Below are 24,609 nucleotides of genomic sequence, written 5' to 3'. Positions count from 1 at the left end.
TTATATAAATATTTATATTTATACATATTTATGAAGTTGTAAAACATTATTATTATTAAAACATGTCCTCAAATACAATCAATCAAATTTATTTTCATCAATATTAATTAATGATTAATTTAATTGAATATTTATTAAATAATATTTCATTAATTTAAAATATCATATAAAGAGAATTTTAAATTAAGAACGATCGTTTAAAAAAAATATTTAAAAATATTTAAAAAATTTATACAAACTTTATAATTATACTAACTTATAAATATTGCGTGTTACATAATTATAGGACTAGTCTAATATTTTCATGTTATAATTAATATAATACAGTTGGTTTATTGGTTTAATTTAAATATTATCTTATGAATAATTATATGTAAGTAATAAATTAAATAATATTTAAAATAATAAAAATATATATATATATAAATTTCGGGTAAATATGAGGTTATATTGTTTATATTTAAAAAATTTTTAATCATTTTTTAAATAAAATTACGTTTTTTAAAAATGAATAAGTACATTTAAAATATAAAATAAATTGAATATTTTATTGAACAATAAGTTGGTATTTTAAAAAAAAAATTATTTAAAAACATAGATGTATATATAGTAAACATTAAACTTTATTTTTAAACATCAATATCTTTATATATATTTTTTAATAGCAATGTATATATTAATTAGAATTTATAAATATCAAATATAATTAATAATCAACTCAAAATTTAATTTTATTTTAAATCAAGTTTCAATTTCAGTCTCATAATTTAAATTTTGTCTTAATATAAAAATTGTTTATATAGATTTTATTTAAATTATTTTATTTTTAATTGTATTATGTTTTAAATTGCTTATTATCCTATAATGATTATGATTAATTTATTATGATTAAAAAAATATTTATTATTAAAATATTCATTACTATAGATAAAATATAAAATTTTTTATAGCACATATAAAAAATGTAAATACATACATTTATATTGCATATAGTATATAATACTAATACATATATATTAAAACAAATTAAATACAATACAAAATATCATTTAAATTAAATATAAAAATATAAAAGATTTATTAAAATTTCTATGATATAGTGTATTTTGTAATATAATATATAATTTTGTAAATCATTATAAATGCTGTCATGGAAAGTAAATTTTTTCATTAAAGAAAAAATTTAAATTGCCAAATATTTCTCATTTTTTTGTTTATGGCACTTTTATCTTTATTCATAAATCTTCTCGTTTTGATTTATTTTGATGATCAAATATAATTGTAGAATTTTCTGTATCACTTACATACCCTTGTTCACCTGTATAATGTGTTGGATAAATTAATAGAGGATTTGCAGAAAATATAATTAAGTTTCGTTTTGGATAGTATATTTTCCAATCTTTCCTATATAAAAAAATAGTTTTAATATATATATTGCAATAAAGTTAAAAAATAAATAAAAATATATTTTAAAAATTGCAATAAAATATTTTATTAAATTTTTATTTACCTAGGATGAACATCAGATAATATAGGAAGATATTCATCAACAGGTATTAATTGCTTTAATGGCATTGCTTCAATTAATTTCCTTGCACCACTTGTAGATAAAATATATCCTAATGTCCAATAACTATAAGCAGCATGTACTAAATATTTTGATTTATCAATCCAAGGTTCAGCATTTTCTGCTAATTTTTTTCTTCCCAAATAACTAATATAAGATATTGAAATTAGTGATTCAAAATAGAATATTGTAATTTACATAAAATTGTTATTTAATTGATATTAAACAAAATTTTTTAAATGTTAAATACTTACACTAAATCCCATTCTAAATGAAGATCCTTCAATTCTGTTAAAATATAATTTAACTTTTGACAAAAAAATGGTTCAAACCGAACATCATCTTCTAAGATAATGACACTTTTAAAATCATTTTCTATTACCTATAATTTTTCGATTTTTTAATATAATTTTTATATATAATTTGATGAAAACAATTTATTTTTTGAATTTTATAATAATATTACCTTATTCCAAATATTATAATGACTCAAAAAACAACCAATTTCACCCATAGTCATTGGTCTATAATTTGATATTTTAATATTAATTGTTTATATTATTTGATTTCAATTTTTCAATTTTTATCATATACTTACCGATCATGATAGGGATCAGTATATTCTGGCATTATTTTTATTCCCATTTTTTCAAGAATAGATTGATTTAACGTCCTAAATAAGAAACATAATTTATAAGATAAAATTTTTTAAAATATTTGCTATTTAATTTTTTCGCTATATTCGATAATAATTTTATATTTTTATATTTTTATGTTTTTATATTTTCATTTCTCATCTAAATAAATAAATACATACTATTGTTTCAACATCGATATTATATTAAAATATGATTGCTATATTTCATATATTATTACAATATTATATTTCGACAATAGCGTTTTCGTATAATGTAATGATAGAATTATTTTCTATACATATATATTACAATATATTAATATTATATTTATATATTTTTTGTAATATATATAATAATTAATATCTATAAATTTATTCCATAACTTGTGTCCATAACTTACCTACCATCAACAGCATCATGTGTTTCCACTCGAATTCCAAGTTCTTTAAAAAGTTTGTGCATCCTATTACGTCTTTCTGGCCTTCTCAAAAGGTTTATCATATAAATATTATCCACTTGTAATGTATCATCAGTAGGATATTGTACAAATTTTTCGAGATGTATTGACAATGGAAGATCATTATTATCGGCTAAAAAAATAAAAAATTTATGGTAAATGAAGATGACAATAGAATAAAATTATAATTTTTTTTAATTTTTGTTTTCATTATTCTTTATTTTAAATTATTTTCAACTTACATAATATTTCTGTTTTGATATTAGTCAGTCTTTGTAAATCTTCGGCGATCGTTTCTTCTTCTTCTAATGGAACCATAATAAATCCATAAATATTATCGTTACAAATAAATAATGGCACACCTAGCATAAATGTAAAAAAAGTTATTGAAAAAAATATAAAATTTAATTTTGGAAAAATTTTAATTTACCAGTTTTATTAGCACCAACAGCAAAAGTTATTATATCGTCAGTAGGACCGTTGTATTGATATAATTTTTTCGGATTATATGTCAAAAAATCCGAAATCTGCTTTCTTAAATCTATAAGAACCGCACTATGAATCATAGGTACATTAAAACATCCTTTTTTTTCTCGAAACAAAATTGGTTCATATTCTTTTGTTCTTAAATAGTAATAATCACTAGTCATTCCAGCCCAAAAATTGCTATATAAGCCATCAGATTTTAATAATGGAGCAATTACAATTTGATTTTTTAAGATCAATTCATCAAGAGTATTTGGATTTGTTAGAAAAACGTCTGCATCAAGCATCTGAAATTGAATGAAAAATAAAATTGATAATAAAATAATAAATTTTTTAAAAATATTGGCAAAAATAAAAAAATTTTAAATTAAAAAGATTAATGTTTCATTAAAAATAATTTATTAAAAAGAAATTAATTTTTTACCCAAATGAAATCTGCCCACATATTTCTTCCCGCCTTAAGCGCTTCTTCGCGCAAATTAATCACATGCAAAAATCTTTGTGCCGACCAATTTGTAATTCCGTTCTCATCATCAAATCCTTTTGATTTTTCATCAAAATTTATTTGAACTCCATGGTACTTATTACTTTCATTATTTAACCATGCTGATAATATTTCAATTGAGTTATCAATATTATTATCACTATGTATCCTTTAAAAAAAATATATATATATATATTTTAAATTTTTAGTTAGATTAATTTTCATAAATAATTTGTTAATTTTAAAATATAAATGAATGTTAAAAAATAAAATATATGTTTATGATGGTAAATAAAGATTTAAATATAAAATATAAATGTTTCATCTATTGATTGCGCATCAATTAATATCTATCATAGCGGGAAATTACAATTTTTTGATATAATGCAATATGATTAAAAAATTTAATTAATAATAAAATCTAAAATATCATTGATGAACTATATTTATCTGTTAATTTTATTATATTAATTCATTCAAAATATATTTTATTAAAATATAATGCAATAAGTATTAGATAAATTTATGTAAGATTCATAATAGTTGAAAAACAAATTATTCTTTTTTGAGTATTATAATTTAAAAAATTGGATTTATATTTTAATTTCTAGATATAATTAAGATAATAATTTAAATTTTAATTATATTAAGCATTTACATGTTATAGTTTCTATAACTTTTATTTTACAACTTTATCAAAAAAAGGTTATGATATATATGTACTTACCAGAGATGTATTCGTTTCTTTGGATAAGTCAATCGTTCCAAAAAGGTCAAGAAATACGGTAATGTATGTGCTTTATTACGTACTAAAATAATTATTAAAACAGTTGGCTTTTTTAAATCATGGGTAGAATTTTCTAAAAACATAATAGAAAATACAAAAATAATACTAATAAAATTTATTAATTTCATTTTTATTTTTAAATTCTTTAATATCTTATTTTATCCTTAATCGTTATTATATCTAATATAATAAAAGACACAAACGAGTAAGAGTGTCCTATATACGTTTTTTATGTTTTCACTATGTTAATCATTGAATTTCTTCTGATAAAATTTTACCACCCACATTAAAGACATGGTTGTCGGTAAAGCTGCAAACTGCAAACTTTAAATAATTTTCATATTTGTTCCGTATTTATTTATAAACAGAAGATAAATACAAAGTTGCCAGATGAATTGTATACTGTCGAAATAATTTATTTCCCTGTAGTGAAATTTTACAAGAAAATATGTGATATTACATTATCATTATTGATATAATAAAATGCTTAATTTTAAAGAAAACTGATATTACATGATATCAATTTACTTAATGCAACGATAATGACAATGAAAATAACCAATTTTATAATATTTCTATTAAATTTGAAAAATATTTCAAATATCGAAATTATAATTAATAAACAAAAAATAGATTAAAAAAAAAATAATATTAGTAATTTATATATTATTTATCAAATTTTTCGAAAATAAAAATAAGATAATTTTTTAATTTAATTTAATAATAAAATTATGATTATTAATATCTTTATCGATAGTATCAATAATATTGTTAAGATAACAATAATTGATAAAAATAACTACAATAAAATTCTTATTTTTTCTTATTCAAATTTATTTTTAGATAAAGTTTGTTTTACCTAAAATGCAGTACAAATATAATATTCGTTATTTTTTTTTATTTCTATTTCTAAATCCATTCATAAATTCCATCACTAATCACTATTATTATTTCTTTTCATTATATTATTTTTATTATATTATTTTTTTCTTTTTCTGTTCTTTTAATATTCAGATTTTCCCGATAACTCTAACAATCATAATAAAAAATAATTTTTAAAATAATTTTCAAATAATAAATAAAAAAAAATATATATTTTAAAATTTATTTTGTATTTTATATTTATAAGAAAATTTTATATTTTATATTTAAAGAATTGAAATTTTTTGTTAAAAATTAATTTTTGATTATAATATTTATATTTCAATAAATTTTATAATTTTTTTTAATGATTATAATAAATCAAACGTATAATAAATTAATTATTTTCAAAAATAATATTTATTCAATATTTCTTTCATATTATTTTATTATTTCATTCATTTTTTACTTTAAGATTTTTTTTTTCTTTAGTTTTTAATTTTGATGCATAACTAAGACTTGATTTATCAAAATCCAATACCACAATACCTAAATCACCGCTATATCTATTTTTAACTACCTATAAACATATATTTTAAAATATAAATAATATATTTGAAATAATTTTCTATTTGTTTTTGCATTTTGTTTTTATTACATACTTGCAAATATTTTTTGCCTCGAATATTCTTAAATCTATTATCTTGAATAATTAGTATATTATCTGCTTCTTGACTTGCTTTTGCACTTCCAAAAATCGATGATGTTGTCAATTCTTCATCGTTACGTTCTTTTCGTGGATGTATTATCATTGTTACATGACAATTGTATACGGTAGCAAAATTTCTAAATTTTGCTATTATATCGTCTTGCTTCCAAAATCTATAATGTAACTACATTATTTTAGATAATATAAAAGATATTCCATATGATAATTCGATAATACCTATCTATATATTTTGAATCATTAGTCATTCCCATCATAAATTGAACATTATCAATTACCACATGAGCTATGTCATGTACATATGTTGCATGCTCAACTGCCTATAAATGTATCATATATAATAAAATGTATCATATTTTTTTAAATTCAAATAAAAAATAATTAATTTTTATAATTGTATTTATACTTACATCCATTACTACTTTGATATTTTGTTGACCATGAAATGTCATAAAATAAATTGGCAATTTTTCAAAAGCATTTGCATATGTATTAAAATTTTCAAGATTTTCATCTAAAGGTACACCTACCATTTGTTGTAACATTGTTTTTATTAATCTTACATTTCTTATTTCAAAACTACCCCACAATGTATTGATACCTTGTATTGCTAAATCTAAGGAATATTCACTCATAAAAGTTGTTTTACCACATCCTAATAAAAACAGAAAATTCATTCATAGAAATGTAATATATATATTATGAGATTCTTGATTTGTATATTATATATCATATATTGTATATTATATATTATGTATTGTATATTATACCAGTTGGCCCAGTTAGTATAGTGAATTCACCTCTTCTATGACCTTTTAATATACGATTTAAATGTGTATATCGTTTCCATTTTACTCCTTCTACTTTGTCACTGTTTTGTAAATTAATTAAGATTTCTTCTTTAAGATCTTGAAAGGTAATTATACTTTTGTGCCATAAAGGCTGAGCATTCTTTATAATATTATTAAAATTATAATTCATTTCAGCAGCTAATTTTGGTCGAGGTTGTGAATCTGTTGGTCTAATAAGATAACATCTTTTCTCGTTTAATTTTTTTGCAAAATGTTTAGCAGTGTACCAACTTACTTCATCATTTCCAAACCATAAAATTAACTTTTTGAATGATTCCATATATGGTAATAATTGTTGGGGTAGACTTCTTAAATTATATGGAAGACATATAATTACATTTGAAGATTGTTTTGACATTATAGCTAACAAATCATCTATTGTGCTCACAATTATAGCAGTACCATCATTTTTACTATAATATCGTCTATATTCAATACATCCACTAACTTCAGAAGCAGGAATTGTTTCTTCCTTTTGTGGTTTAGTTGAAAGTAATTTATATCCAACTATAGATGCATTTAAGCCTATTAGTGGAAAATATATTACATTGATTGCCTTGTTATAAAAACAATTTAACTGTGACATATCCTTTTGTAAAACTTGCTATAAAAAAATTATTTAGAAAATATATTTTTAGAATTAACAATATATAAAATAAATATAAATCTAATTTATTTTATTACAGGAAATGAAAAATTATTTAGAAAAATATTGTATTCTTCTGTAGACAGATCTCGTATGCTTTGACAATCACTTATTATACATTTCCATTTTTCTATAAAATTTTCTTTTAAATTACAACTAGTTTTTAATATATCAAGTTTCTTGAAATTTTCATTTGATTTTTTTAACAATAAAAATTTTTCCAATATATTCCAAGAACCCATGGATTTACATTTATCACATATAAAAAATCCTACAATTAATTCCTTAAATGAAATTTTATTGTAAAATTATTTTTATTTTAACTTTAAAATTCATGTACCTGTATTTTTATTTACATAAACTTTTGATTTTGTCTTTATATTATTACATATAGGACAATCTATTATAAAACATGTATGTCCTTCAACAACATTTAAGCATTGTTGTTTAAGAAAGTATTTTAAATGTGATAAAGATCTATTCAATATAAATTCTTCATTATTTATATGAAAATATCTTTTACTAATAAAACATTTGATGTGTTGTGTTTTTTGAGCACAAATTTGTAACATTAATTTAAATAACATATTAAATACATAAAAAAAACAACACCTTATTAATTTTCTTCAAAATAAAATTTTATATTTTTTTCTGTTTTATATTCACTTGTATATTAAGTTTATTCTTATTAAAAATAATATTAATTATATAAATCAATTCGTGAAATTAATAATATTTATAAAAATTTTAATATAATAAAAATAAAAAGTAAAAAATTTAATTTTAAATTGTATACAATTGTAATAAATTCAAATTCATGAATTTATGTTTATATTTTTTTATATGAACATATTTATATTTTTTTTATATTTTATTTTGTATTTTTAATAATATAAAAGTATCTATATAAATCTATCTATATATCTATGTAAAAAATATAAATTATTTAATATTTTTCAAATTTTTAAATAAATTATTTTTATTTTATTTATTTTAGTTTATTCTTTATATATTATTATATTTTATCTCTAATTTTATGTATAAAATTATATGTATCTTTTAAAAATGTATACATTTTTTATTACATACGAATATGTAACTATTTACATCAGTATGCAGAGACATCTCATGGCCAAATAATACTTTATTCAATCATAAACAATGTAAGAAGAATCTGTCACGTTATATATATTTAGAAACAAAAACTTAGATTAAGAATAAAAATATTTATTTGTATTTATTTTACAAATAATAATAGTTAAATTTTAATTTTATTAAAATTGGGAAAATAAGAATGTGATGGAAATGATTTCATTCTATTCTATATCTTCAATCAATTAAATTTTTTTTTTATCAATTTCTATTTTGCTATTTTAATCTTTAAAATCGATTTCAAAAATATTCTATTAATATATTAAATATATATTATATAATTATATAATTATAAAATTATAATTATATAATTTATTCTACTAATATATATATATATATATATTACACATATATTAGATATATTATATATATTACAATTAAATATATTATATGTATTATTTTAATTTAATATCTCATATTAAATAAAATTGTATATATGATTTTAACTACAAAAAAAAATATAATTTATTTAAAAGTATTTATTTTATTCATATATTATATGGAATAAATTAAAATATCAATTAATATATAAAACTTTTTACAATAAATTATATTTCTTATTATAGGTTTTTGTTATATATATATATATATTTATTTATTTATTTATTTGGTTATAAGTTTTATTCAAACGTATATTTATTGTTAATTTAAGTGAATATAAGTTTATATTTTGCCAAATATATACATATTCATTTTAAAAATTGTTTATATTTTTTCAAATCTGTTTTTTGAAAAAATAATTGTATTGAAATTAATATAATAATATTAAATAGTAATGTCCAATTTATGATCCATTGTTTTCATTAGAAGGATTATAAAATGAAAGTTTTACTTCTTCATGTCTGTGAAAAAATAAATTAATGTAAGTATATATTTTGAGTAAAATGTAATTAATATATGATATAAAATTAAAATAGTTTTATTTTGCATCATTTCTAAAAATTTGAGATGATAATATATATGACCTCTAAGATGAAAAATATTCAAATATTACCTTTCAGTATTATTATTAGTTATATTATCTGCATCTGTTAATATACCAATTTCATATACCATTGCTTTTATAACATATCTGGAAAATATAAACAAAAAAAAAAAAAAAAAAGAAAAGAAGAAAGATTATAAAATTTGGGTAAATATATATATACATATATATATATGTTTATTTATAAGAATGTTAAGATTATAAAATATTCTTACAAATTATCACCAATTGAATTATTTGATGATGATGATTCATTTGCTAACATTATAGCTGTTGTATTATAATTCATATTAGGTACAGATAATGTTATACTTAATTGTATACATATGTTAAATAAAAACAATATTAAATATAACACTTGAAAATTTTTAAAGCTTCGATCAATTTCACTGTTACACAACATTTTCAACAATGTCTTGATTTTCAAGCAAGCATTCTTTTATACTAGATATTAGAGACTCATTAGCACTACTCCCTCTTCTCAATAAGTTACAAAATACATTATGATACATATTTTCATGATACTCATAAATAGGAATGGAAAATTTTTAAGAGAAAAATCCTTATAAATAATATATTTAAAATAGATATAATATTCTACATATATATATATATATATATATAATATATAGATATATATATGTGTGTGTAGGATGATATGTAAGATATATACATTTTTAATGTTTTTTATTTAATATTTCTTTAAAGAAAAATGTAAAATTTGTAAATGTAAAATTTGTAAAAATATTATTTTATAAAATAAATTATAAGGAAAATTTAAATACAAACTAGTAATTATGGTAATTAGTAATTTAATTTTTGATTTAAATATTATTTTTGCATAAATTACAAATTTCTTATGTAAACATATTAAAATATATTATATTTTTAGCAATTATATAATTGATTATTAGTTTAATTATTATTCTTCAAATATACTTTATAATTTATATTTTTATATTAATATATTTATTTATATATTATAATGATATATATATATATAGCAAAGAATATGGAATTTTTTTCTAGCAAGTTGCAATAGGCAAATATACATACATATATATATATATATATAGATATATATAATGTAAGTTTCCATTCTTATTAAATTAACACTTAAATGCAAATAAAGTATTTTATGCTGTACATATCATAAATACATATTTGAAATAGAATTGTGAAAATATTCAAAATATGAATTTAAATTAAATAATTCAAAGATGTAAACATGTTTAAAAATAATTTTATATATAATTAAATAAGAAAAGCTCAAAAATACTATATAAATTTTAATATTATATTTAATAATTATTAATAAGTTTAAATTAAATATTTAAATAAAATACTTAATAATTATTTTATATTTTAATAATTTTTAATATGATATTCAAATGTAATCAATAATAGATATATAATAATAGTATATTATAATAAAATTGCTAAATAATTAAATAATATATTGAATAATTATACAATTATTAACAATTATCAAATATATCTTAGAAAAATTATATAAAAAATTATATAAATATATTAAATTTGATATTTATAAAAAATATATTTGTATATTTTTTTATATTTTTGTGACATATGAATATAATTTTTTTTATTCTATCTTATTTTAATATAAATTTAATATGTTTATATATATATTATAGATATGTATGTATCACACATTTGTGAAAAATTAATATAACTAAAAAATTATGATTTTAAAGGAAATTTTTTATTGGAATCACTAGAAGAATACCATGTCAAAGTATCAAATTGAAAGTTTATGATTTGTAAAGATATTTATTATTAAAACAAGTAAGTATTTACTATTAAAACAAATGTATTTTACTATTAAAACAAAAATAATAATAGTTTTTTTTATATCAATAATTTAATAACTACAAATTTTGAATTATATCATTTTCCTAACAATTGTGCAATATTCAACAGTAATATTCTAACAAAAAATCAATATATTCTGTATAATATTTATTTATATTATCCTATGTGAGTATATATTATCTTTTCTTAATAAATTATTTAATAAATTAATATTTTATATAGAAATAGATAAGAAAATAAGTATAGAATAAATGTAAAAAAAAAAATGATTTTAATTTATTTTATTTTTATATATTATTTTATTATTATTCTATATATTATTTTTATATTTATAAAATTTCATTTTGAATTAATGAATCATTTTGACAAGCAGACAACAAAATTTTTTAAATTATTATAATTATATGTTTATGATATATAATTTAAAGATTTACTTATTAAATAAATATATTGAATAATGAAATCTAAAGTTATTTTAATTATATAAATTATATACATATTAATATATATTAATTATATAAATATTAGTAAATTGTTATAGTTTTCTTTATTTATTAAATTTAGTAAATAGGATAGTATTTGAAATTTCCCACATTTAAAATGTTAATAGCATATTGTATTGAATTTGCTAAAAAAATTATTATAATAGATTATTTTTATAGAATACAAGATGTATGTAAGAGGTAATATATATTGTTTGAAATAATCTATTATTTTTTTAACGGCATTAATTATTAATATATAAACTTTAAATCATTAAATACATGAAAGGTTAGTCATCTGATCTTCTACATGAATATGCTTGAAGCTTTAAGATCTTCTAGGTTATATGGAAAATGTATAAATAACCTTAATGTTCGGTAATAACGCAAAAATTGTACACAATGTACCAACAAAAAAAAAAAACCGAAATAGAAGTTTTTCGGGAAATGGTAATTAAGTTTATTCATCATATATTATACTTATTATTATATATTTATATATATTATATATACATATATTTATACACATTATATTAAAGTATTTAAAAATAAAATTTTTTGATATTAAATTGTAGAAAGAAAATTGTTTAAAATTAGAATAAAAAGTTATTAATTAATTATAGATTCCAGATGCAACACCAGAAACTATGGCGATTTTTCAAGATTGTATGAAAACAGACGCTTTTTTTAAATCTGCTCTTCCTTATTCATGTTTAAGTTCATTTCTAGCATATTTGGTATTACCTAAGACTTCAGGTATGGCTAAACCTTTTGTGACAGGACTTATAGGTATATCAATGTATGTATTTGGTAAAATAACATATACACCTGTATGTTATCGAAAAGCATTTGGTACACGACCAATAACTAAGCCTATTGAGAAAAGGTATTATTTATTTATATAATATATTACATAATATTTATTTTTTAATTAGTTAATAAAGCAATTTGAAAAATATTTAGAAAACAATTGCAAAATACTGATGATATTGAGAGTTTTGCTCAAGATCAAGAAAAATATTCTATACATTTTGATAATGTAACTGAAGAAAAATCAGTGTGGGATAATCTTGATACACAATCTGAGAGCAATAGTAAGTTTATTAAAGAAATAACTTGACTCTATTTTTTTTCAATAATTAAATTTTTAAATTATATTTGAAGCAAATGAATTTTATGATGCAACTGATAATTTACAAGATGAAAAAAAAAATGAATCTCAAGAAAAACAGAAGAAGCGTGTGACATATAATGATTTATGGATTCAATACAGAAAACAAGAAATGAAGAATCAATTTGATGATATTGAAAAGTATAAATTAATTTTTAATCAATTATACAGAGAAATAAACTACTTTTGTATTTTTTAAATTTTATTCTTTCTTAATAATTGTTAAATTTTGATTTTATATATATAATTTCTCTTTCAATTTTATAAAATATTATTATTCTTATTTTAATTTCATTTACAGATATAAAGTACAAACGCAAACATCAAAATCATTGGAATGTCAACAGAATAAACTTCCAAAAGAATCAGCAATTCCTGAAGGAGAATTCGACGAAAAAAATACTTGGGATTGAACATGTGTATTTTTTAAATTTTTAATAAAAGTTTTAATAATAAAAATAGCAACACAAATTCATAAAATTCATAAAATTTTTTCATCAATTTCTTTTTATGTTAAATTTTTTTTTGCAAATATTTTTCAAAACATTTTGAAAACTGGTGTTTATATTTGAAATAAATATTATGTCTGTAATTCATCAATAAGGATATATAACAATATGAATAAATTGTATTTAAAGTTAAAAAATAATAAATTATATATTTGAAATATTTATAATACTTATATATTGTCATATAATAGTTTATCGTTAAATATAAAAATAAATATTAAAAATGTAAGATTAATTTAATTTATGATGTAAATTTTTGTGACGCACTTTCCATAATTTCGTAACAATTTTCTATCTTACATTATGATATTTTTAATATTTTTAATATTTTTTTTTATATAAAACATGAATTATTTTCATGAACTATTGTTCTTTGTTTCTTAATTCTGATATAAATAATAAAATTAATAAGATATTATGGTAATTTTTCTACATATTATCATTAAAATTAATAACATAATAACATAATAAAATCAAATTATAACGCGTTACTTATTTATTAATATATATTTTATATATTAATATATATTTTAAGCTTAATATAAGCTTGACAAAATTAATATGTTGATTTCCATCAAAATAGAATTTTTATTACTTATTAATTTTACTTTTACTTTTATTAATTTCATAATAAAAATTGTAATAATATAATTAAAAAATATATTTCATTTTCTTTTTTATTTTAATTTTGAATTAATAAATATATTATTAATGTATATGATATATTATATCATATATCATGAATTGAAATATTTTGTTAAGATATTCTTTTCTATTTTATTATAAAATTTCATTATTTTTTTATTTCAAATACATAAAAGAATTGAATAAAATGAATAACGAATTGTATTCTAATTATCGCAATAAATGCAGATGAAATAGAAAACGATTATTATTTATGTGTACATATGTATTTATACATAAATGCAAGTTAAAATAGAAAAATTATGAAAAAAATTCTTTTAAAATATTATTCTTCATATATATATAACAAAGATATGTACAATTTTTCTTTTTTAAATTCTAAAAAAAAAAGATATTAATTTTAATTAAAGTAATTATAATATAAAGATTACTCGATCTCCGCAACAATAAATTTTTATCAGATTTGAATGATTTTATATATCGAAAAAGTATAAATAAGAGGAAAAATATAATATGCCATTTGGAGATTATGCTGTTACAAATATCAATTCTAACATTGAAAGGCAATTGAAAAACATAACTCCGAATAGAAAAAAGCAAAGATAATTATGAAATAAAAAAATATAAGCTTGATAAACTCAATCTTCATAATCATCATATTTATTCTCATATATTTGATAATTGTTTTTATATTTATTTACTTTTTTGTTATGAAATCTAAATATGAAAAATAAAAAAGAAAATAAGTGAAAAAATGGATTGGAAATTCACTTTATTTATTCTAATTATTATATTCTAAGCGACAATATATCTTTATTTAATTATTATATCTTTATTTAATTATCATATTTAATTATTATATTCTAAGCAGCAATAAATTGATATATTTTGACCATGAAACAAGAAAAGATTGATAAAATGTTATTTGCGTTTTACAAATTTATCATAATTACATTTTTTTGCAAGGAAACAAAAAATTGAACAATTTTAATAATAATATATTTAATAAACAATAAGGACAAATAACTTAAACACAATAAAAATGCAACGCTTTTATTCTTTTACTTATTGAAGATAAATAAATTTATATTTATACTCCAATATTTGAGAATGCGTATAAAAAATTTTCATTAAACATAATATAAAATGTTCGGCAAAAAAGTTGTAGATTACGATTTATCGAATGATAATTATTACTATTTTAAAGAAAAGTGTTTTTACAAAGAAGAAATATAATAAGAATATATAAATACTCATAAATAATTACTTATAAGAGTGAAATATATAAATATATTAGTTTAATATTATTTTAAACATTCAATTCCCGAAAATATAATGAAAAATTGATTTGCGTTACTTTTTCATTTATATAAGCAGAAATCTTTCTCTGATTTTTTTAATTTTAATTCAATGAACAATTTTCGAATTCTCGTATCTTTATCTTTTAATATTCATTCTCATGATTTCCATATAGATATTATTGTAATGTAACTGAGAATCATTTAATCAAAACATTATCATTTGTAAGTATATTTACTAATAAATTAATCTAATAAATCGTTAATCTACGAGAATTCGTACGGCAACGAACTCTGAACTGAGAATCGCGCAGAGGGCTGCATGCAGCCAGCCATTGGCTATCGAAGACGGCCAATGGGCGAATACTCCCATTCATAAGTATCATTGCTTCCGTAGCTAATAGTGGGGGGTCTTCTCTGTGATGCAACACAGAATTCTAGCTCAATATATATTACTATACAAATACAGTAAAAGTTGAATAACTATTCGAAAATCGAAATAACTAAACAGGGCATTTATGGAATAATGGAATTTTAATTCCGATTATAGCTTGACCGATTATACTCAAAATTCCCTTTGCATTTTGTCAAATATAAAAAAGGAGACTCGATGAAAGGAAAAGAGATCCAAAAGTTAAAATAAACATATCAAGTTTCTTTCGTGATGTATCAAGGGAATACATTTTCAATGATGGGGATAATTATTGGCCACTTATGTTGGAGATCATTTTGATAATTGTTATCCAACTTTTAATATATATATATGTATATATATATATGTACGTATGTATAAAAGCTTATATAATCTTGCGAATTATCGATATGCTTATTCACTGATCTCATTTTTTCGACTTTCTTCTTCTTTGTATCTTATTATGCGTATTATTTATCATCGTTTCTGATTTTCTCTTTTTTTTTCTTTTTTTTCTGTTACCTTTTAATACTTTATTTAAAATTCAGTTACTTATTCAAGATCCATCAATCTTTTTATATATGATTTCTTCTTGATAAAAGTATACAAAGTGACTAGCGATATAAACATTGATAGAGAAATTATCTCGATATTGCACTGCAATAAAAAAGACTGAATATATTTTCCATTTTTTAATTTTCAAAATTTTTATTTCAATTAATTGTTTAATAAAAAAATTTTGTTTAAATATACATGCATTGCCGGAATAATTTCTTAGTATTCGTGTTCGTTTAATTTATTTAACGCGTATAAATACGTAACTCTTGCGTATTTAATTTTTGCGCTTCACTGGCTACATATATTGAGGACACAAGAAAAGAGGAAGAGAAGGATGAAAGATGAATCATGATTCTGGAATGGAGGTCGATTTGAAATGAGCGATTAATTTGAACGTATAAATCGGGCAATTATCGATCGATTGATTGACGAATTCTCTCGACCTATACATACCTATAAGTACATGTGTTTCAAAAAAAAAAAAAAAAAAAAGAAACGAAAAATTCACTTAAACTTTATTGAATATTGATCGAACGTTCAAATTTAGATATTGTTCTCGTACTTACAATGCAGAAAACGATTCGTAAAGATTCATGGTGCGAGATGATTGCTGATTGCAATTTACGTGTCCGCTTGGTTTAAATGATCGCGCGTAGAAAGGGGAGTCATGCAGGTGCAGGTCATGTGAAATATTTGCACTTTGTCGTAATTTGCGTAACCCGTTGCATATATAATAAATCCGCAAAGCTAAAGCGCCACGATAGAAAATCGTTTCACAATCTAAAGAGAAAGGGAATCTCTTGATTCCGTGGGAGGGGAGAGATTCGAGATGCCTGTTGCTGCATATAAGTAGTCCTACTACATATCTCGTTTTGCCCTCTTCACCAAATTTAATGGGATTTCAGATTCAACGTTGACAATTTCAGATCAAAGAATTTTCTTTGTCATACGTCTGTATCAAATCATTCCTTTTTCTTATTATCGATGGATCGTCGAGATATTTTCTTTCTCTCTTTCTTTTTCTTAAGCATCTAGATGAACGAAATTGGATCGAATTGGAAAGGAACATTTTTTTTTTTTTTGATCTTGTATGTTGCAAGCAACATTGAAGAATATTTTTTGGAACATCAAAACTTGCAAGAATCGTCACACAACGGATCGTATACGCAACAAGAGACGAGACGAGATGAGACACGTTAGTAGCCTTAGTGCGATGACGTCAGACAAGCGTTGGCGGAATGGCTATGGCCGTTCCCGTTCTCTAACGAGGAAGATCGAGAGAAGGAGATGGAGAGACACCAAAGGATCGCGCGACTGTAAGGAGCGCAACGGGATTCGAAGAGATAAAAGAACAATTTCTCTGCTGTACACCCGCGTTCATTTTAAGATCTAGAATTAAATTCGAAATCATTCGTGGATAGTGAAATCTTTCATCATCGTTGATAAATGATAAGAATTATCACGATATTGAAAATATCTGTTTTGCTTCTATTCATATTAGCCAAATATTTTGTCCGAACGATCGAATTATCAGAATAAATAACACGCAATAAAGAGGAAAAGGCGATCAGTGAATAACGGTGAGAAAATCGTTGACAGTTGAATTAGAATAATCGCGCTCTTGATTCAAGTGAAATGGAAAACGAGTGCGCGCGATATACGCGGAAACTACAGGAACGAGAGAAAAGTTGGAACGATAAAGGGGGCGGATACATGTAAGGATGTAGAGAAAGAAGTGTTCACTGGTTCGACAATGATGAACGAACGAACAGATAGAGAGGGAGAGAATGGGAGGGGGGGGCGTGTTTGATGGCCACCTAGACAGTTGGAATCGGTCGCGCCTTGGGCGTGAACCAGCCATAAGCAAAAGGCAAAAGTTGATGCGAGGGTAAAGAAACAGGGAAAACGAGCGAGTGTGTTGACGACAAAAACAGAGATCGAGTAACGTTGGGTCGCGGGAGGGGAGAAGAGATAGAGAGAAGAGCCGAAAGCGAGAGGAGGAGAGAGCCAGGAGCATGGTCTGTGGAGGGCTGCGTTCACCGGGCAGTTACTCCGGAACCGTTGCCTTGACGACACGCATTCGCGCATGCGCGTATGCGATGCCACGGGTGCACCACGATCGCGTCACGAGCACCAGTTGCGTTCACCACCCTCTCACCTCCACCACTATTACAATCTTTCCACCACCTCTTCTACTGGCTTCTGAAACTACCACTATCGGCACCATTTACCCCATTGCTGCCTTGGACCCGTTATTGCTTGTCATCGCTCTGCTCGCTCGTGTTTCTTTTTGTTATCGTTAGTGCTATTATTATTATTATTATTATTATTATTATTACTATTACTATTATTATTATTGCTATTACCACCGTTACAGCACACCACGCTATACCACATCATCACTACCGGTAATACTCTACCGCGTTAGATCATTTTCGATGTTCTTATCGCTGCTTCCGGGTCTATCATTTTCTCCTTATCATTTGCATCCACCTTGATTGTTTCTTCTAGTTTCATTCTCGATCTATTTTTATATTATCGTTCTTCTGTTAATTGTAGAGACTGCAAAAAGAGATCACGATAGATCATTATTTCCAATATTATTAGTATTATTAGTTATATCAGATGTATATCGATATAATTTCGTATTCGTTGTAATTTCGTCGATGTGATAATCGATAATAATTTTTATTATCAATTTTTGACACGAACAGTTCGAAAGGGTAATTACTACTCCATCTCGAGATTACCCCTAGGTTTCGGTGATTGCATAGTACCGACCTTCGATTCTTCCGTTTTCTCCTTCCCTAACCTCACCACCACCACCACCACCACCATCATCACCACCTCCATTACCTCCAACACTACCACCTCCACCTTCACCTCCAGCTTCATCTCCACCTCCGTTTCCTCCTCCTGCTGCTCGTTTTCCCTCTCCTACGCTGTCGCATTCTCCACCTCTTCCTCTTCCTTCTACGCGGTTCGCGTATCGTTACTACGAGCGCCTGGTTGTCATGCGTCGACGGTGCTTGTGATAAGGCTCGACCGTATCGGACTGTTCTCGTCGATAATTTGCGATCGACCCGCAAATGTTTCGTTCCCTGTAATTCGCCTCGTCGTATCATGGTGATTTTACGTATATTTTCTCGAGGATAATTCGCAAATAAGTTTTCGAATTGTTCGTGCACAAGTGCGGCGTATAACACAATATACTCTTCGAGTGTTGTTCGATTCGATTTGCAACGTCGATGCTCTATTTATCATTTCGCGTCGAGCGGCCCGATTATTATCCCCACGTTCTTGAAATCTCGACGGACGCACGGATGTCATGCCGCCACGACGATAACGGCAAGAATTTGGAAGAGGAAACGTGGCTCGAGAAGGAGTATCGAAAAGGGGGAAGAGATATCGCGGCCGATCTCGATATGCGATCGATCGATTCGATCGTCGATGTATGGTGACCGTGACTCGTGATCGCAACTGTGAACCGAAAATTATTGTGTCATTAAAACGGACAAGTTGGTCGTCGATAGGTCGAGCCATCGATAAGAATATTAGTTAGTCGACGGGTCGCAAGTGCGTTCAATGTTTTGCCATCGTCGCGAAACCTGCCGCTGTACCTTAGCGTTGGAAAGAACAGCGGCAGGTCGACGACGTTTTCGTTTCTCTCGGAAAGCATGACGCCCGATTACGTGTTGTAAAATTGTGGAAACTCGGATTTCATCCATGTTGTAATTCTCGATAATCTCGATCGAAACCGCGATTGATCGTTTAAAGAAAAATAATAATAAACGAGTCTCGTATCGCGTGAAAAAGAGAGAAAAAGAAAGAGAGAGAGAGAGAGAGAGAGAGAAGATACGGTGAATGCACGGTGAAAAATTTTGACGAAGAAACGTCGCAAGAATCTTCTTCGTTTTCTTTTTTTTTTTTTTTTTTAAGAAGAACATTTCCCCCAAAAACATGGAATTTTTCGGACTCGCTCGATACGATTACTCCTTGCTTCTGGGACGCGCCACATTTGCTCTCTACTTTCAAATCAAATAATAGAATTAATATTCCTCGATTCGAGAGTCTCTCCCCTTTCACGAGTTTCAAAGAGGATTAAAAAAAAGAAAAAGAAAAAGAAAAAGAAAAGAAGATATGACACCTTGGAGATTTTGAGATCAACGACGAGTTGTCTGCTCCCCTCGTCGATCGATGGCGCAATAGAAACGAACAGTATCGCGAAAAATGATCACTCGTTTCGTTTCTCGGAACGATCGTTCGGCTGTTCGATTCGAAGCGAGTCGCAACGATCGCGTATCCCATTCAATGTAGAGGAGGGTGAAGTTTTGGCCGGACAAGTTCGACGATCCACAACTGGATCCGGTGGAATCCGGGAGAACGGAATTCGAAATTCGACTCATAATAATTGCGGAGCATGCTCGTCCGGAAGGAGGAAGGGGCAACTACACTGACAGATATTCCGGACGATATTCTGGAGAAATCGTGGAAGAACGATAATTTGATAGGCCGAGGTGGGGACAGGGCCACCGTTTCGCCGATTCTTCGTTATCGAAATCGGTCGGGAGACGAGGGAAAAGGAAGATTAAGAGGATTTTCTGCTGGGATCCCAGGCAAGACGAAATTCGATAGCGAGAGTGGATAGTCGTCGTGGGCAGGGTCGATAAGGAAGGAGGAAGGAGGAGCGAAACGGATATTTAAAGATAAAAAAAAAGAAGAAAAAAAGTAGCGCGTTGGTGTCGTTGAATCGTGAAAGGACGCGAGTCGAGGAGGACGCGAGTCATTTTGAAAATTGGATGGTTCGAAGGGGATTGTTGGACGTGGTGAGGCCAATCTGGGAGCAGTTAGAGGCAAAGTCAGAGACGGAATCGTGTTCGAGGTTGGGAGCGGGGAAGATTTCGAAGTCGGTGCAAGAGTTGGAGTCGGTGTTGGAGCTAGAGTTAGAGCCGGAGAAGCAACGTTTCTACGATTCTCCGCCACCACGGATGGACGTGAGCGTGTGCTGTTTGCCCGCCAGTGCCGGCTCGGGGGCCCAGCACCCTCATCCAGCGAGTTTGCCCTCCGGCGGACAGCCGACGATCCAGCAACCCTATCAGTATGCCGATCAGATAGTGCCGGATCGGGGTCAACCCGACGGATTGCCGGTACTCGGTTGTACCGGCCAGGACAACTGGCAGCAGATATCCTCCGCTTCGAACGTGGTCGGCGCTGTTACCGCCGCAGCGACCGCCACCACCACCTACATCGATTACTCCTGGTTGCAGATGCAGGTGAGATCATATTTTCCATTTGTTTTTCTTCTTTTTCTTTTGCTTACCTCTTCGTTCGAGACGCGATTTTTCGTGTTTTCCCTCCTCTTTGCGGAGAGAGAGAATTCTCGGTGAAGTTAACGTGGAAATAATAGAGATAAGATTATCGGTGTTAAAGAGAGATTAATATTTCTTCTTATTATTCTGGAAGAAGAATGATTTGAATGCGCGATTTGAATATAGCAAGTATGGAGATGGATGTTTACCGCATCAAGTTTGTGGTAAATTTAATGGACGATAAATCTCTCGAATATTTACAGTTTCTATTAAAATTCCATTAATCCGGAATCCAGTAATCCAACACATGTTTGATTAATAATCATAACTACATCCTGTGAATGTTATTCCGCCAATATAATTTCTATTTCATACACACGTATATTTTTACCGTACTATTAGACAGAAACGGCCAATAATCCGATATACCTAATAATTAATACACTACTAGAATGTTTATGAAAGATAAAAATTATTATGATCACGTTGAAAGAGAGAGAAAAAAAAAATTTTATCATCTTACTCTTCGAAGAATTCGTCCTTTGAATTCATTTCGTTCAAATTCTATCGATCTATTGCCAAATCCCGCAAGATCGACCCAGATAGGCAATTACCTCGATTCGAATAATCGAGAAATTAATTTTCTCTCCGGGCGAATAATACGTGGCTTGTTTGCGGATCGATTCCGAAGGAGAGGAGAGCACGAGATATCGTATCGATCCCGGGGCGACGTTAGATCGTAAAATAATAGAGCGAAGTAATAACGGCCATTACTATTATCTTGGCCCGAGTAATCGTTTTTTTTTTTTTTTTTTTTTTCCCTTTTAGACGCGGTGGTGTTTCCACATAAAGCCGCGCGTTGTTGACAGGGCAAATATCCTTTGATACGGCGCGCCGTCCGTCTGGGACACGCGTCGCACGCCTTTCCACCTTGCCGACCAGCTCGATGACTGTACGAGTGCTCCCTTACCCCGCTCGACCTTCTCTGCTCTATTTACATACACACGCGTTTATCCCTTTCTCTCTCTTTCTCGAATTAGTCTAAAATGATAGCGCACACTTTACGTTTCTCGGGATTAAATACTAGGTATGCGCTCTAATTTCACGTGTAAAGAGTCGTAAAGAGTGTTGATATATCGGTATATGGGAGGTAAGTGTTATAAGTCGATTCTATAGAGAAGGGGAAAGTGTGTAGAAAATTTTTTGTATATAACAGTGTAGTACAGATTGGAAAAGTTGAGGGACAAAAATAGAGGCTGTTTATTTAATTTGAAAGATTTGGTTCAAGATGCAAGCATATATATAAATTTTTGCGAAGTTGTTTTATTTTTTACTTAGCTTGAATCGATCTCACAAGTTCGTGCGAAATATTCGAATATGAAGTTAATAAGTGGACTTGGTTAAAAAAAAAATTTTCACTTATAAGTTTCGACGAGAAAGCAGAAGAAAAGAAGTTTTCGAAAACTAAAAGTTTCGATTCTTGAATGGAATTTATAAAATATAGAAATACAAATTTTCTATTAAAAAGTTTTCCATTCTTTTTTTTCAATCGAATATAATAAATATTCTTGTTTCTATGAAAATTTTTATTATTATTTTATACAAGTTTTAAAATTAAAGAATATTTTTTAAAAAAATTCCCAACGATAACGTAAATTGAACGTAATTTCTTATCTTTCGAGAATTAATATCATTATATTGTGATTATGTACGTTGTAATTATATGCACGCTGCTATCATGTTATTATAATTAAATTAATTATAATTATTATAAATTAATATAATTATTATAATTAAGCTATAGATGTTTATGCAAATTAATATTTTCATAAATATAGTGTATAATTAAATAGAATTTAAAAATTAATGTCATCATCATTCTTAAGCATGTCATTACTTTAAATATTTAAATATTTTACATATTTTTACGCGTTAATATTCATTTTTGTATTTTAAATCGCTTCTAAAAAAAAAAAAGGATTTTAATTCGTTTTAAACACGATTAAAAAAGAATTAATTCAGAAAAAAATAAAATCTCGAATAAAATTAATAATCAATTTTTCGTGTCGCGTATCTACCTAATATTCATTTGCACATCAAATCGAAACGTGCAACGAATATCCGATCGTCGATGAATTCACGATTAAATATAATAAACGTGATCGTACGACGCGCGCGTTACTTTTAAAATTCGCACTTCTCTCTCGAACAGTTAGAGCTATCGATTAGAAATCGACTGTGAGTCTAATTAAAGATTCGAAAGTTTAATTCTTTTTTTTTCTTTTTCTCGATCGTATCGATCTAAGACCGATCAGAGGCGAGTTGGTTTTTGTCGAGCATCTTTCGACCGCGAATCACTACGAGTTTTTCTACGGGTGACGAGAATAGACACGTGGTTGTGACTAGAGTGGAAAACCGGTTCTCCGTACCGTTACCGATGCGATAAGTTTTGGTAGGCGAAATTCGCGCATTCGTATCGCGCGCCAAACGATTCCATCGATATCTCGATTATCGAGAAAATTTCGTAAGCGAGTACACACATCGATATACCCGATAATCGCGAGTTTCAAGCAAATAGATCTGAATTTTTTTTTTCTTCGAAAGATAGTTTCGATAAGACGATATTTTAAATGGTCTCGTTATCTACGTACTATTTAATTTAATTTCTATGTGTTATTTTTGTTTCATTCGTTATTTAACGTGAATATACGTGTTTCTATTATGTGTATATTTACAGAACATGCAGTT

General features: G+C 25.4%; 5 protein-coding genes across 16 annotated transcripts in view; 2 read left to right on the top strand and 3 right to left on the bottom strand.

Moving 5' to 3' along the window:
- Positions 1 to 247: 247 nt before the first annotated feature.
- LOC107997977 (uncharacterized) lies at positions 248 to 13,799 on the top strand. 10 transcript variants are annotated; one of them, XM_062086963.1, is made up of 7 exons: positions 248 to 373; positions 11,300 to 11,450; positions 12,302 to 12,409; positions 12,583 to 12,845; positions 12,923 to 13,053; positions 13,124 to 13,271; positions 13,432 to 13,799. In XM_062086963.1, the coding sequence occupies exons 3-7, from the start codon at positions 12,362 to 12,364 to the stop codon at positions 13,541 to 13,543; spliced, it is 702 nt and encodes a 233-aa protein (XP_061942947.1). In that variant the 5' UTR covers positions 248 to 373; positions 11,300 to 11,450; positions 12,302 to 12,361; the 3' UTR covers positions 13,544 to 13,799. The 10 variants fall into 10 exon arrangements, with proteins under 10 accessions (XP_061942947.1, XP_061942937.1, XP_061942915.1 ...); XM_062086953.1 differs by having other exon boundaries at positions 250 to 373; positions 11,360 to 11,450; XM_062086931.1 differs by having other exon boundaries at positions 264 to 373; positions 11,360 to 11,450; positions 12,249 to 12,409.
- LOC107997416 (glycosyltransferase 25 family member) lies at positions 879 to 4,817 on the bottom strand. Its single transcript, XM_017055999.3, has 10 exons — positions 4,360 to 4,817; positions 3,573 to 3,801; positions 3,093 to 3,435; positions 2,905 to 3,024; positions 2,606 to 2,795; positions 2,166 to 2,240; positions 2,034 to 2,091; positions 1,822 to 1,949; positions 1,511 to 1,714; positions 879 to 1,404 (listed from the first exon to the last, which is right to left on the bottom strand). Exons 1-10 carry the CDS (start codon positions 4,545 to 4,547, stop codon positions 1,236 to 1,238), a joined length of 1,704 nt encoding a protein of 567 aa, XP_016911488.2. The 5' UTR covers positions 4,548 to 4,817; the 3' UTR covers positions 879 to 1,235.
- On the bottom strand, positions 5,682 to 8,871 carry LOC107997955 (mitochondrial DNA helicase). Of its 2 annotated transcripts, XM_017056911.3 has the most exons (7): positions 7,845 to 8,868; positions 7,543 to 7,775; positions 6,778 to 7,462; positions 6,418 to 6,662; positions 6,227 to 6,327; positions 5,943 to 6,162; positions 5,682 to 5,860 (listed from the first exon to the last, which is right to left on the bottom strand). In XM_017056911.3, the coding sequence occupies exons 1-7, from the start codon at positions 8,089 to 8,091 to the stop codon at positions 5,735 to 5,737; spliced, it is 1,857 nt and encodes a 618-aa protein (XP_016912400.1). In that variant the 5' UTR covers positions 8,092 to 8,868; the 3' UTR covers positions 5,682 to 5,734. The 2 variants fall into 2 exon arrangements, with proteins under 2 accessions (XP_016912400.1, XP_016912408.1); XM_017056919.3 differs by lacking the exon at positions 5,682 to 5,860 and having other exon boundaries at positions 5,905 to 6,173; positions 7,845 to 8,871.
- On the bottom strand, positions 9,292 to 10,700 carry LOC133667791 (uncharacterized). Its single transcript, XM_062087000.1, has 3 exons — positions 9,857 to 10,700; positions 9,651 to 9,728; positions 9,292 to 9,498 (listed from the first exon to the last, which is right to left on the bottom strand). Exons 1-3 carry the CDS (start codon positions 10,042 to 10,044, stop codon positions 9,441 to 9,443), a joined length of 324 nt encoding a protein of 107 aa, XP_061942984.1. The 5' UTR covers positions 10,045 to 10,700; the 3' UTR covers positions 9,292 to 9,440.
- A 4,628-nt stretch (positions 13,800 to 18,427) lies between the features above and the next one.
- Positions 18,428 to 24,609, top strand: part of LOC107997986 (ras guanine nucleotide exchange factor P-like) — a 63,956-nt gene continuing 57,774 nt past the window's right edge. The window contains exon 1 of one of the 2 annotated variants that reach the window (XM_017056964.3): positions 18,428 to 21,825. In XM_017056964.3, the coding sequence (XP_016912453.1) occupies positions 21,352 to 21,825 (474 nt within the window). In that variant the 5' untranslated portion in view covers positions 18,428 to 21,351. The remainder of the gene's footprint in view (positions 21,826 to 24,609) is intronic. The other variant, XM_017056973.3, reaches the window with a different exon arrangement.

This window comes from Apis cerana, linkage group LG1 (assembly GCF_029169275.1).
Source record: "Apis cerana isolate GH-2021 linkage group LG1, AcerK_1.0, whole genome shotgun sequence".
Classification (NCBI taxonomy): Eukaryota; Metazoa; Arthropoda; class Insecta; order Hymenoptera; family Apidae; genus Apis; species Apis cerana.
Note: the sequence above shows the minus strand (reverse complement) of the source record. Positions and strands in the feature narration are given on the sequence as shown.

Excerpts from the sequence above, each read along its gene's own strand:
- LOC107997416 (XM_017055999.3), bottom strand. The coding sequence starts at position 4,547 with ATGAAATTAATAAATTTTATTAGTATTATTTTTGTATTTTCTATTATG. Across the intron at positions 2,092-2,165 it reads ACTGATCCCTATCATGATCG|ACCAATGACTATGGGTGAAA; the intron begins GTAAGTATATGA and ends ATCAAATTATAG. Across the intron at positions 1,950-2,033 it reads ATTATAATATTTGGAATAAG|GTAATAGAAAATGATTTTAA; the intron begins GTAATATTATTA and ends GAAAAATTATAG.
- LOC107997955 (XM_017056911.3), bottom strand. The coding sequence starts at position 8,091 with ATGTTATTTAAATTAATGTTACAAATTTGTGCTCAAAAAACACAACAC. Across the intron at positions 7,463-7,542 it reads TAAATAATTTTTCATTTCCT|CAAGTTTTACAAAAGGATAT; the intron begins GTAATAAAATAA and ends ATTTTTTTATAG. Across the intron at positions 6,663-6,777 it reads TATACTAACTGGGCCAACTG|GATGTGGTAAAACAACTTTT; the intron begins GTATAATATACA and ends TGTTTTTATTAG.
- LOC107997977 (XM_062086963.1), top strand. The coding sequence starts at position 12,362 with ATGTACCAACAAAAAAAAAAAACCGAAATAGAAGTTTTTCGGGAAATG. Across the intron at positions 13,054-13,123 it reads TACACAATCTGAGAGCAATA|CAAATGAATTTTATGATGCA; the intron begins GTAAGTTTATTA and ends TTATATTTGAAG. Across the intron at positions 13,272-13,431 it reads CAATTTGATGATATTGAAAA|ATATAAAGTACAAACGCAAA; the intron begins GTATAAATTAAT and ends TTTCATTTACAG.
- LOC133667791 (XM_062087000.1), bottom strand. The coding sequence starts at position 10,044 with ATGTTGTGTAACAGTGAAATTGATCGAAGCTTTAAAAATTTTCAAGTG. Across the intron at positions 9,729-9,856 it reads AATTCAATTGGTGATAATTT|ATATGTTATAAAAGCAATGG; the intron begins GTAAGAATATTT and ends TATATTTTCCAG. Across the intron at positions 9,499-9,650 it reads ACTAATAATAATACTGAAAG|ACATGAAGAAGTAAAACTTT; the intron begins GTAATATTTGAA and ends ATTTTTTCACAG.